This window comes from Malurus melanocephalus, unplaced genomic scaffold, assembly GCF_030028575.1.
Source record: "Malurus melanocephalus ecotype Western Australia unplaced genomic scaffold, MMel_1.1 scaffold_453, whole genome shotgun sequence".
Lineage (NCBI taxonomy): Eukaryota > Metazoa > Chordata > Aves > Passeriformes > Maluridae > Malurus > Malurus melanocephalus.
The window spans coordinates 247235-259570 of NW_026623685.1; the positions used below are offsets into that span (position 1 = coordinate 247235).

General features: G+C 61.2%; 3 protein-coding genes across 6 annotated transcripts; 2 read left to right on the top strand and 1 right to left on the bottom strand.

Moving 5' to 3' along the window:
- Window positions 1-133: 133 nt before the first annotated feature.
- Window positions 134-2655, top strand: TK1 (thymidine kinase 1). Its single transcript, XM_057380468.1, has 6 exons — window positions 134-199; window positions 284-397; window positions 476-569; window positions 902-991; window positions 1077-1196; window positions 1305-2655. The coding sequence occupies exons 1-6, from the start codon at window positions 183-185 to the stop codon at window positions 1458-1460; spliced, it is 591 nt and encodes a 196-aa protein (XP_057236451.1). The 5' UTR covers window positions 134-182; the 3' UTR covers window positions 1461-2655.
- A 291-nt stretch (window positions 2656-2946) lies between these two features.
- SYNGR2 (synaptogyrin 2) lies at window positions 2947-5130 on the bottom strand. The gene is made up of 4 exons (XM_057380464.1): window positions 4966-5130; window positions 4555-4792; window positions 4144-4283; window positions 2947-4043 (listed from the first exon to the last, which is right to left on the bottom strand). Exons 1-4 carry the CDS (start codon window positions 5068-5070, stop codon window positions 3846-3848), a joined length of 681 nt encoding a protein of 226 aa, XP_057236447.1. The 5' UTR covers window positions 5071-5130; the 3' UTR covers window positions 2947-3845.
- Window positions 5131-5179: 49 nt separating this feature from the next.
- Window positions 5180-11521, top strand: TMC6 (transmembrane channel like 6). 4 transcript variants are annotated; one of them, XM_057380453.1, is made up of 21 exons: window positions 5180-5842; window positions 5944-6024; window positions 6143-6261; window positions 6590-6721; window positions 6836-6994; window positions 7108-7213; window positions 7301-7397; window positions 7486-7740; window positions 7979-8169; window positions 8248-8386; window positions 8518-8673; window positions 8835-9010; window positions 9152-9233; window positions 9550-9647; window positions 9785-9880; window positions 9997-10072; window positions 10312-10445; window positions 10725-10901; window positions 11067-11145; window positions 11289-11367; window positions 11457-11521. In XM_057380453.1, exons 2-20 carry the CDS (start codon window positions 5969-5971, stop codon window positions 11358-11360), a joined length of 2400 nt encoding a protein of 799 aa, XP_057236436.1. In that variant the 5' UTR covers window positions 5180-5842; window positions 5944-5968; the 3' UTR covers window positions 11361-11367; window positions 11457-11521. The 4 variants fall into 4 exon arrangements, with proteins under 4 accessions (XP_057236436.1, XP_057236437.1, XP_057236438.1 ...); XM_057380454.1 differs by having other exon boundaries at window positions 5180-5311; XM_057380455.1 differs by lacking the exon at window positions 10312-10445 and having other exon boundaries at window positions 10759-10901.
- The last annotated feature ends 815 nt before the right edge of the window (window positions 11522-12336 follow it).

A 12336-nucleotide genomic window follows, 5' to 3' on the forward strand; every position in this document is an offset into this window, starting at 1 on the left:
GGCAGATACCGTTACGGTACCGCACCGGGAACGAGCTGAGGGGCAGATAGAGGTGCCACCCCGGGTCACCGGGCTGAGGGGGCTGCGGGCCCAGGGAGCCACCGGCGTTGGCTGGAGCCGGGGCTTCCCGTGTACCCGCCGTTCTGACCCCACCGTTCTGCCCTTAGGTGATCTTCGGGCCGATGTTCTCCGGGAAGAGGTAGGTCCGGAGCGGGGGGCGCGGGGCAGGGCCGGGCCGGGGGGCACGGGAAGGGCCGGGGCTCGCTGACACCGTCTCTTGCAGCACGGAGCTCATGCGGCGGGTACGCCGATTCCAGCTCGCCCAGTACCGGTGCCTGCTGGTGAAGTACGCCAAGGACACGCGCTACAGCTCCTCCGGAGTGTCCACACACGACAAGTGAGTTCCGGGAGCAGGAGGACACCCCGCTTCCCGGGGCTGCCTGGCCTGTCCGCCTCACACCCTTCCTGCACACAGGAGCACCATGGAGGCTGTACCTGCCGGGCTTCTCCAGGACATTTACCAGGAGGCACTGAGCGCGGCCGTCATTGGCATCGATGAGGGCCAGTTCGTAAGTGCATGGCTGGGGGGAATTTGCTGGGCTCTGTGGGACACGTGCTGCTCGGTACAGCCTGTGCAGACCAAGGTCTGAGTCCTGGTAGGAGTGGGTGGGAAGAAATGCCCTGGGGCAGTTTGGTACAACTGCTCTGTGCCTGTAGTCAAACCGTCCCTCCCTGTAGTCCCTGCAGACAGAGGGTGGCAGGACTGGAGCCCATTTACCAGACCGGGCACATGGCTCTGATAGTCCTTGCTCCTGGTGCTGCTGCTGGGCATGTGCTGTGGGATCTGGAGCCAAGTGCTGCCTCCCATCCCTCTTTACGCTGTGCCTGTACTCCATTCCAGTTCCCAGACATTGTGGAATTCTGTGAGAAAATGGCCAACAGTGGAAAAACTGTCATTGTTGCTGCTCTGGACGGGACTTTCCAGAGAAAGGTAAAAAGAGTTACTCATTTTGGTACAGTAGCTGCTTTGGGACCCTCATGGAACCCACCCAGCAGCATCTTCCCTTCTTGCACAGGCCTTTGGGAGCATCCTGAACCTGGTGCCGCTGGCAGAGAGCGTGGTGAAGCTGAACGCTGTGTGCATGGAGTGCTTCCGGGAGGCCTCCTACACCAAGAGGCTGGGAGCAGAGCGGGAGGTGAGTTCCCTTGGAACAAAAACTGCTTCACCTTGCCAGTCCTGCTGCTCCAGAGAGGTTCCCTCAGGGAGCTGGGCTCTGTAGTCACTCTCTGAATTTCTCTGCTAGGTTGAAGTGATTGGAGGAGCCGACAAGTACCACTCAGTGTGCCGAGCCTGCTATTTCTGCAAGCGATCGCAGCAGCCCAAGGCAGAGAACAAGGAGAACATGCCYCTGGGCCTGAGGCAGCTGGAGACAGCTACCCCTCGGAAGATCTTCACYTGACTGCTGGGAAAATGGAGAAGGGAGCTCAGTGCTCTGGCTCACGGGCACCAGGTCTGCTTCTCTGTACATTTAACAAACTGATGAGTGCCTCAGCTCTCCCTACACAACGTCCGCTGCTCCTGCACTGAGCGTCACAACTGAGGACCCACCAGGCCTGGTGCTGGGCAAAGCTGAAGTAGAAYTTGGCTAGAGCGAGTTCCCTTCTCAGAACACAGAGACAAGCAGTTACTGATGCTGCCACAACACAGGCCCTGGGGCACTGCACGTCAAGCCAGTACAAACAGTAGTTCTGCTGTTCACCAGCTCTGACCAGCTCCCCCTGTCCTCATCTCTGTGCGTGCTCAGGCTGCCACTGGTGCTGGTTCTGGTGCTTGTGAATGCAGCCCTTCTCTCTCATGCATTGTTGCTAAATTCCAGGTTTCTCAAGACACTGTACAGCTATTAGTATTTTAAATGCTGTTTTTAGCTTCCTTTGAGGTRACTTGTCCCTTCTCACAGAGCTGTAGGACAGCTTTTAAACTGACACAGACTCATCAGCAGCTGATTCTTCGGAGGTGCTTAATTTCTAAGGACTGGTTGTGTTCTAGCAGGCTGTGACAGAGTCCTTTGGAAGAACTGGTCCAAGGAAGAGCCTCCTCCAAATTCAGGGCAGTTTTTCTCAGGTTCAAGGCTGGTGCTGCCACTTTGGTGCTGTGTTACGTATGAGGGGTTTGGAGGGTCAGTGTGTTTCATCTACCAAAATTTGGACAATYATTCCAGTGAAGATCCAGCTACTCTGAGGAGCTGGTTCTCCACTCTAGTCACGTCTCTTGCTCCCTCCTCAGCCTTCCAGAATTCTCAAGGCTGACTTACTTTGCTCTAAGCAAACTGAAGGATCCTCTTCCCTCTTGTTTGGCTCAACTTCTGGAAGACTGTTGCTTCCTTACTCCCTGCAAAAGTGTTTTTTCCTGGAAGCCAGCATCCACAGGCTCTGAGCAGTAGCTCTTTATTCTGGCCAGACCAGACCTCTGTATCTGAGTTTAGGCTTGGCTGTTTGCCTGGAAGGCTCCAAGAGCTGTCTGAACCCCCACTGTTGCCCCTGTGTTATAAGAGAGAATTACTGTACTAACAAGTACTCCAGAACCAGGCCCAGCTTTTCCCCCAGGGCTGGGGAAGGTACTGCTGCTGCTGCTTTAAATTAAAAGAATAACAAACCTGGGTWTGTGTGTTTTCTGCTACCGCGTTCTGCTGCGTCCCACTGACAGTGACCAAGGAGACAGCACAGGCTGGTCACTGCAGTGGTCACAGGATGGCAGGGCCTGGTGTTGGAGCTCTACTCAAACTAAGGAGCATAAGGAGGATGGCCTAAAAATAGCCAGCAGCATGAGTGTGCTGTTTGCAGTTGGCAGGGGCTGCACTGCCCTGCCTGGCACCTCCAGCCCGCCTGGGGRAGAGGGCAGCAGCCTTTGCTGCTTCTCCAGACAAAAAGCACGTGGTGGCTCACATGGTGGCTTGGTGAAAAAGTTTATTCCAACCCAACAGTAACAACTACTTGAACACTGGCCCCAGCCATGACAGCCCMCATGACCACCAGGAACAGCTTTACCACAGCACAGCAGCAAACACAACCTGAGACAACGGCCCCACAGGCGCCTGGCGTGGCTGGAGTGCAGGCAGGAGCCACAGGCAGCGTGCAGGAGCACAGCCTCGCACAGGCAGCACYCATGGGGAGGCACACAAGGGAACGGAAAGTGTTCCAGGAGTTTCTTCAGCTGGAGCAGCCATGGCCCTGCTGAGGGATCTCAGTGCTCACGGTTCCCAGAGATCCCAAACCGCATCACCAGCAGCTCTAGTGCAGGCTGGGGGAAGGCACAGCWTGGTGTTAGAGGCAAGAGAAGGGGGCTTTGGCAATAGCTCACCCAGAAGCAGCTGACAGGAAGGCACAGAAGCCAGGGCAGGCAGGAGGTAGGCCCAGCTGTGCTACAGCAGYGGGAGATGGCACTGGGGGGATGCAGCCACCAGGACGGAGAAGCACTGGAGATAGGATGGGCCGGGGGAACAGTCACAGGGGCAGAGCCTGGCTGGGGGTCAGGGAGTGTGAACCACAGCCCCCCCAAGGCACACAGCGAGAGCACAGGCTGATCCATGCCAGGGCTGTCRGTGCACCCAGCAGCTGCAAATCTCCGTGTGCCACATCACCCACCACGCACTGAGCTCTGGAACCTCCACTGAGGAGCTCGGCTCCAGCACCAGGCCCCTCCTGCACCCCGTGAAGAGACCCAGTCACCTCCACACAAAGCAGCCGTCACCCTCCCATCCCACCATCCCCTCCAAGTTGCACATCCCTCCCTTCACCCCACAGAAGGAAYTGCACTGGTGCAGCTGTCCCGCAGGCGCATCCGGGACTCAGTACACCGGCGGTGGTTGATACCCCTCCGGGGGCTCTGCCGTCTGGGTGAAGGGCGGCTGCTGGTAGCTCTCATGGCTGATGTTTGGATAGCTGGAGTAGGGAGTTGACACCTCCGGGCTGGGGTCCACATAGCTTTGAGCAAAGTCCTCCACCCCCATTTTGTACCTCTTGTAAGCAAAGGTGAGCAGGAGTCCCTGCAGAGAGGAGGAAGCAACATCATCAGGGCCAGTCCAGGCTGTACAGTGCAGGGGTCCCTCTGCACTCCCCCAGAGTGGGGCACGGTGGTTTACTTACCCAGGAGAAGATGGAGAAGAAGCTGAAGGTTATGGCAGCGCGGGCAGAATCCGCCCCGATGGACACATCCTCAGCCCGTGTCCAGGACCACTGATTGGTCAARAAACAGAAGCCGATGAACCAYAGAAAGGTCCAGAGACCTGTGGGGRARAGTGGCATGAGGGGCCAGGGCTGGTGCTGCTGCTCYGGGCAGGTKCCTGGGCCGRGCCCCGCTCCAYTGTGGGGTCTGGGGCAGGCACCCGGCCAGGAGCAGCCCCTGCTCGGGCACGGAGCAGCAGCAGCAGCGCATGGCCCGCGGGCAGAACGCCAGACGGGAGGGACTGCCTTGGCCAGGCACCGCAGCCACGTCACGGGACAAGGCAGCCATTGTGGCACCGACACAGGGCACAGCCCTGCCCCGCGGTCTGGTACCTGAGAAACCGAGGTCGGCCAGGACCAGGTACTTGCGGTCAGTGGTGTTGCTGATCTGCGGGAAATAGACGTCCACCATGAAGAAGAAGATGCAGGCGAGGAAGGCGAGGACGCCGATGCCGATGCCGTAGCGACAGGCGTCCTCGTTGTGGTTGAAGACGCAGAAGAGGTGCGGGTCCTCGGCCACGCTCGTGTAGCCATCCCCGACCAGGCAGGCGAACACGATCAGGGCGAAGACCTGCGGGGCGGAGCCGGTGTCCGGTGTCCGGTGTCCGGTGTCCGGTGGGCGGCACCGACACGCGGGGCGCCCTTCGGGGGCTGCTTTGGCCGGAGGGCGAGGGACACGGGCTCGGGGCGGGGGAACGGCGGCCGGCGGGGCTGTCCCGGCCCGGCACGGCACTCCCGACTCACCGCGCTGACGATCCGTGCCAGCACCTGCGGCTGCTGCACGAAGCGAAGCAGATCGAAGGCACCGCCGGCCTTGGCCGCCCCGTAGGCGCCTCCGCCASCCTCCATCGCGCTCCACCGCCGCTCCTGCGCGGCACCGCCCCGGGAGGGAGGGCCGGCCCGGGCGCTCCGGCAGCCCCGGGCGGGGCGGGGCGAGCTTGGTCCGGCGGGACCGGGGCTCCCCCGCCCGGGCACAGAGCGCCGCGCTGGGGCCGCATCTCATCCCCATACCCCGCTCCGTCCCTCCTTCTGCCCCGGTGCAACGGGAGACGCGGAGCGCCAGCTCCTCCCYGGCCCCCGACGGGACCCAGTAAGAGCGGTCTGGGGAACGGGAGCTTTTGGGCAGTACAGGGTTCGGTAGTCCCCGTCCTCCCCGCGGATCCGCACCCGGACRGGAGGCAGCGGCAGCTCCCGGGAGSGTCCCGTCGCTTCCCGGTATCGGCYKCCTCAAGCAGCCTTAGCCCGGCCCGGGGATGCTGCGGAGCCCGAGGGCGGTGGAGCAGGGAGAGCAGGGGAGGACACAGACGGCACTGCGTGGAGGAACCCCGGGGCACGGGGTCTCTGCTCCGATGTGTCCTCCTCGGGCCAGTCCCGGCCCTTGACTGGGATGGTGCTCGGAAGGTCCGTCCCTCCCCAAGACTCCCGGGACGCGGGCGGAACCCGCTCGACGGCGGTACCGCCCCATCCGCCCGCTCTTCCTTCCTAACGCCGGCTTGGGCTGGCCCCGGGGTTAGTCCCGGTTTAACCCCGCAGATTCTGCGGTCCCGCATGCTCCCGACTCGCACCCAGCGCCCTCGGCTCCGTCCCCCGTCCCGGCAGCGCGGAAAGCGGGGAAGGGGCGGTGAGCGGGGCCGGTGGGAGCGGGGCCGGTGGGGAACGGGGCCGGTGGGGAGCGGGGCCGGTGGGGAGCGGGGCCGGTGACGCCTCTGCTCGCCACGGCAGGGCCCGTGTAGGAAGGACCCGCAGGATGTCCCAGCCGCCCTCCATCACCCTGCACGTCCTCGAGAGCCCTGAGAGCGATGGGTGAGTGTGACCYACCCCACTGCCCTGTCGTGTCCTGGGTCCTGCATCCCAGAGGCACGCAGCTATGATCCACTGCCCTGCAGGCACCGGGTGCCACCATTCCCCTTTACACCTGCAGCCAGGAGCCCAGTCCAGACAATGAGAGAGCCCTGCACACCTCCTTCCACCAGCTCATCCTGGAGCAGAGCAGCTTGCTCGAGGCAGGTCTGGAGATGGAGTTGCGGGAGAGGGACAGAGGTAAAGTGCTGCAGCCACAGCCAGGGCAGGCCAGGGACAGCGTGTGTGCCCAGGGCCATCCCCCAGCCCTGACCCTGTTTGGGCCAGCTGGGCCATATGTCAGTGCTGTGGTCAAAGCATTCTTAGGAGCCTACTGATACCTTGACCAGGGCAGTCCAGGGCAGTCCAGGGCCAACTGGATCTTGGAAACACAGAAAGTGTCCCTGGAGAAGGGGGTGCTCTGGGAAGAGCACACACCAGGGAACACACCTGGCCTCTGCACTGAAGCACAGCAGCAGGGACACAGGGATGAGCCATAGGTGCTCTGTATCCTMCTTTTTCTTCCCAGAGTCCCCAGCCCGCTTGGCTATTCCAGATGCCAGYGCTATGGGCTGGCGAGAGCCTGGGCAGGGTGAGGAGCACCCCAGCTACTCCTCTGCCTCCCTGCAGATCTTGGCCAGCATGCCCAGCCGCACCATCGGTAGGTGCCCTTAACTTTCCTGCCCTTACCCAGGTCCCAGAGCCCCTTGGAGAGCTCTCAGGCCTGTCCTGCTCATCCATGGCCACCCAGGCAGTGCTCTGCTTTGSTCCACAGGACGCAGCCTTGGGGCCATCATCTCCCAGTACTGCAACCGCATGGCGCAGCTGCGGCGCCGGAGCAGCCGCCCACCCCTGCAGCAGCTTTACCGCACAGCACGGCCCAGCCTGCGCCACTACGACCTGGAGAGTGACCCCAGCAGGGCCACGCTGGAAGGTGAGGGTCCCCAGAGTGTCAGAAGGGAGTGCTGGCCACTGTCCCTCTGCTGGCTTTGGGACAGGCATGCTGTGACTTGGCAGCTGTGTCCCACTGAGCCCCTTGTGCCCCAGACAAGCGGAGCCTGCTGGTGAAGGAGCTGCTGAGTGTCTCACCCAACCAGTGCAGCCACATGCTGCTCACCATGCCCCTCAGCCTGGCAGAGAAACGCATCCTTCGGTAGGTCAGCCTCAGCCCGGCAGGGCTCCCATAGGCAGAGCCATCCCAGGACCTGGGGTACCCTCTGACACCCCTCTCTGCTGGCAGGCGGCGGCTGAACGGGCAGAGGGGGCCCCTGAGGCAGCACACCCATTCCTGGGCCCCCTTCTCCTCCTGTGCTTGGTCCAARGTCTGCGTCATCCTCGTAAGTCAGGGCACAGGTCTGCACAGAGGCTGTGAGGGCTCCAGTGCAGGCTCCAGCCCCAATGCTGTCCCCATTTTTCTCTCCCCAGGGCTGCCGAGGTCTCTGGTACAGGCTCCTCTCCCTGCTCCGCACTGCRCAGCCCTGGCACTATGCCCTCAAGCAGATTGGGGGTCGCTTTGGCTCCAGTGTGCTCTCCTACTTCCTCTTCCTCAAGACACTCCTTATGTTCAACTTCTTTTCATTCCTCATTCTCCTGGTCTTTGTGGTGGTCCTGCAGGCTGTGTACCCCCCTGCATCAGTCAGCCCCCAGCCCTTCACTGGCCTCGAGCTCCTCACAGGAGCGGTAAGCACGGCCCAGGCACCCCCAGGTCAGAGGCTGCCCCAAGCCTGGGGCCAGCCCCACATTTCCACTGCAGTAATACCCCAGTTTTTGTCCTTGCAAGGCTGGGCCCCACAGAGCTGTGGGGGTGCTGCCACAGCCCAAGGCTCTGTGTCCCTGAGGCTGGCACAGAGGTGTCAGGCTGAGCAGGGAGCTCAGGCACTGCCAAGGTCACTGTGGACCCCATTGTGCTTTTTTGCAGGGCTACTTCACACACTCGCTGTTGTACTACGGCTACTACAGCAACGTCACCTTGAATGACCCCTGCTCCTCCAGTCCCGAGGGCAGCACGTGCCCCCTTGCAGCCCCCCTGCTCCCGTACAACATGCCACTGGCCTACCTGTTCAGCGTTGGGGTGTCATTCCTYGTCACCTGCATCCTGCTGGTGTACAGGTGGGTCAGCAGCCCCTGTGGCACTGCCAGCCTTCCTCCACCCAGCCCCMGGCTCTAACGCCCTTCTCCTCACTGCAGTGTGTCCCGCTCCTTTCGGGAGAGTGTGGGGAGCTCCCCGGAGGACTTGGCCATCAAAGTCTTCTGTGCCTGGGACTTCAAGGTGACCCAGAGACGCTCAGTGAAGCTGCGGTGTGAGAACATCTGCACCCAGCTGAAGGTGAGGAGCTGGGCGATGCAAAACACCCCAGAGCCCAACCTTGCACCTTTGTCCATCACCCCGTGGCTCCTGCTGCAGTGCAGTGGGACCAAACCAAGGAGGTTTGGCAGCTCTGCCACTGTTCTCTTCAGGAGCTGCTGGTGGAGCAGCGCTCCCTGTCCCGCTCCCGGAGCTGCTGCCAGTGGCTGGGTCACTGCACGGTGACACTGCTGGCCTGGGCGCTGGCACTGGGCTCGGTGCTGGGCTGTGCCCTGGCTGTGCACTACATCTCCCAGCACATGCACGTGGTGAGTGCTGSATCCCCTGCCCTGGGCTTGGAGGGACAGGGCTGGGATGCTGAGGACAGMGGCAGGGACAGGATCTGCTCCTGTTTGCTGCTCTCCCCAGGTACACCATRCCCATCCCTGGCTGCTGACAGCTGTGCACTCACTCTGCTCCCTGCTCACAGGTTCAGCAGGAGCAGCGAGCACGGGCCAGTGGCAGATGGCAGCGAGAAGCCATTCTGCTGGTCCTGCCCCTTGTWGTGTCTCTCCTCAATGCACTGATGCCCCACCTGTACAACCTGCTGGCCATGTGGGAGAAGCAGGACTCCCCTGTGACCCGGGTCTACGTGGCAGTCTGCAGGTGGGCTGCCTGGGGCTGTGGGAGGGAGCATCCTGCACCYATGGCACGCAGGGACGCTTTGGGGACAGGCACCCCATTCGTGGGGCTCAGCCCCTCCCTTCCCGGGGCTCAGGGACTTGTGGCACTGCTCCTGCTCCCCAGGAACTTCATCCTGAAGACGACAGTTCTCAGCCTGCTGTGCTTCCAGTGGCTCAGCCGGAGTGTTACCTGCACAACAGAGGAGGTCAGCACCACTGCCCCAGGGCCACGCAGGGCTGGGTTACACAGTTCTGCGAGGAGCTGGTGGCTTCTTCCTTACTAGATATCGAGAATAAATTCTKCCCTGTGAGGGTGGTGAGGCTCTGGCACAAGTTCCCAGAGAAGCTGTGGGTGCCCTATCCCTGGACATGTTCATGGCCCAGTTGGACAGGACTCAGAGCAACCTGGTCYAGYRGAAGGGTGTCTCTGCCCATAGCAGGATGGGGAAAGRGATGAGTTTTAGGGTTCCTCCYAACCCAATCCATTCTGTGATTSTATGCCACYCTTGATTGTTTCCCCAGTGCTGGGAGACCTGTGTGGGGCAGGAGCTGTATCGCTTCATGGTGATGGATCTCATATTCACCTTGCTGGACACGCTCTTTGGGGAGCTGATCTGCAGGTAACATGTCCCAGTGTCACCCCACTGTGGCATCCCTGCATGGTGCCAGCTCTCCGGTGCTCTGCTGCCATTGAGGGGAATGTGAGGTGCGAGGGTCCCCCCAGGCAGTTTGGGAGCAGAGTTCCACTCCTCCCCAGGCTGATCCTGGAGAAAAGGCTGAAGACAAAGCCCAGGCCAGAGTTTGATATTGCCCGAAATGTGCTGGAGCTGATCTACGGGCAGACCCTGACCTGGTGAGCTGTTTCTGCCTGGCAAATACCTGGCAGTCGCCAGGAGCCTGTGGGTGCTGCAGCTGTGCCCAGCRCTGTCTCCCCTGCGGCTCAGACCCAGGCAAGCTCATCTTTCCCAGGCTGGGCATTCTCTTCGCTCCGCTCCTGCCAGCTGTGCAGATGTTGAAGYTGCTGCTGTTGTTCTATATCAAAAAGGTGTGATTTCCCCCCGCCCCTGTAACCCCCTGTCATGGGGTGACACTGCTCTGTCACTGTCAGTCTCTGTGCAGCAATGGGGCCCATGGAGCAGCCTCATCTGGTGGCACTGTCRGGGTTGTTGGGGACAGGGCGTCCCGAGCTCACTCAGCTGCCAGTGGTTGGGTGAGAGGGGACAGCAGGGTGGGGGCTGCTCTCCAGGAGTCAGCAGCCCATGGGACACTGCTCCCCGTCTGCAGAGCAGCCTGATGTGGAACTGCCAGGCCCCCAGCAAGCCCTGGCAAACATCACGCATGAGCACCGTATTCATCACCCTGCTGTGCTTCCCCTCCTTCGTGGGTGCAGCTGCCTTCCTCTCCTACACCATCTGGTCGTGAGTACCCACCAGGCCATGGCTCAGGGCACAGGGTCCCTGTCCTTGTCATTGCCCAGCTGCAGGATGTGAGGTGCTGCCCCAGGGAAGGGAGGTGTTCCCAGCTGCTGCCTGTGCCCGCCTCCTCCAGGCTGTTCCTGGTGCAGGACACAGGGATGAGGACTCTTGTSCAGCCCTGGCAATGCTGGGGACAGGCTGGGGCTCTGCAGTGCCTCAGGCTGGGGGTGGCAGTTTTTGGCTGCCCATTGCTCTGAATGCCCTCTTGGTCTGTTTGCTCAGGGTGCGGCCATCAGAAMTCTGTGGTCCCTTCCAGGGGCTGGAAACCATCTACAAATCAGGGAAGAGGTGGGTGCTAGTACTGGAACAGTCCAATCCAAACATCACTTGGTTTGCCTGGGTCTACCAGCACCTGTTGGAGAACACCTCCCTCCTGTTCTTCGCATCCRTGGCTGTGATGTGAGTATGGACCCAAGGCCAGGGCTGAACCTGAGCCCTCTCTTTGAGGGCTGGAACAGCTGTGAGTGGGACTGGGAGCCAAGGTCTCACTCCAGAACACTGTGACAGCAGCAGTGTCCCTCAGCTCTGCTGAGCTGCCACCATCCCGTCCTGCTGTCATTGCAGAGCTGTTATCTACTTCAACATCCAGATGGTGAGAGGCCTCCAGAGGGTCATCTGCCTGCTCCAGAAGCAGATTGCCAACGTGCGTGAGCTCTGCCCTGCCCATCCTGGCTGTGTCAGCACCGGGGTCTGCTCCAGCACCAGCGCTGCCAATTCAGATCTGGCCCCAGCAGTGCTGCCCCTCGCCCACACCACTGCTGCTCACTGCTCTCTCTGATGTTGCAGGAAGGGGAAGATAAGGGATTTCTCATTCAGAAGCTTCACTCCATTTACAAGCAGAGAGACAGMCATTCCTGAATCCCAGGTGAGGCCAGCTGAAGGGCGGTGAGAAGGGGCTGCCAGCGTACCCAGAGCTTGGCCRGGTTACACTGATGTTACTCTGTGTGTCCCAAGGGATGCACAATCCTTGGAGCTGCTGGGATGCTGCAGGTACAGGAGCAGGACTGCTGTCACACCCCAGGGCACAGCTCCATGCAGGACTGCCTCACCAGCACAGCCATTCTCTGTGGGACGTCACTGCTTGCAGAGAACATCTCTTCAACTCTCTGTCCCGCCAACACACCCTGGGCTGTTTTCAGAATCCTCTGGAGACCATGGAGCTTTCTCCACAACCCCCTTCCCACTGCCAAGGGGCAGCAAGCACAGAGCCAGGAGCTGTAACAGCCGTGACCCCGCTCCAGCCCAGTGCCTGGCTCAGCAGGACAGCAGCTAGCCAGTCCCAGTCCCAGTCCCAGTCCCAGTCCCAGAAACAAGGTCACTGGGCCACCCGTGGCAGCCCTGCAGTGCTGCTGGCTGGTGGGATGGACGTGCAAGAATCACCCTGGTAGATTGGACAGGGACTGTGCAGGCTCACGCTGACCTGGCTCATTAAAGCACTCCTGTGCAGGATTCTGTGGTGTCTGGACCTGTTGGGCTGGAAGCAGGTAGGTGGGGTTGGAGTGTCAGTGCTGCTGGTGACTCAGAAGCTCTGTCAGGGTGTGCCTGGGCTCCCTGGCACCACCTGCTTCCCCCTGGGGCTGCCTGGGGCAGGCCCAGTKCAGCTCACTGTGCTGGAGCAAAGGCCATTGCCACCCCACTCCCACTCRCCATTGCAATGCAGTATCTGCAGAGCTGAGCACCAAGAGCCACTCCCTCGGGCCACTGGAGCAGCTCCCAGCTGGCAGCTCCAGGCCCTGGGATGGCACAGTGTCACAGCACTGACAGGTCCAGGGTAGGATGTGTCACTGTGTGCTGGGCATGGGCACCCCCAGTGCCCTGGGACATGGCAGAGCTG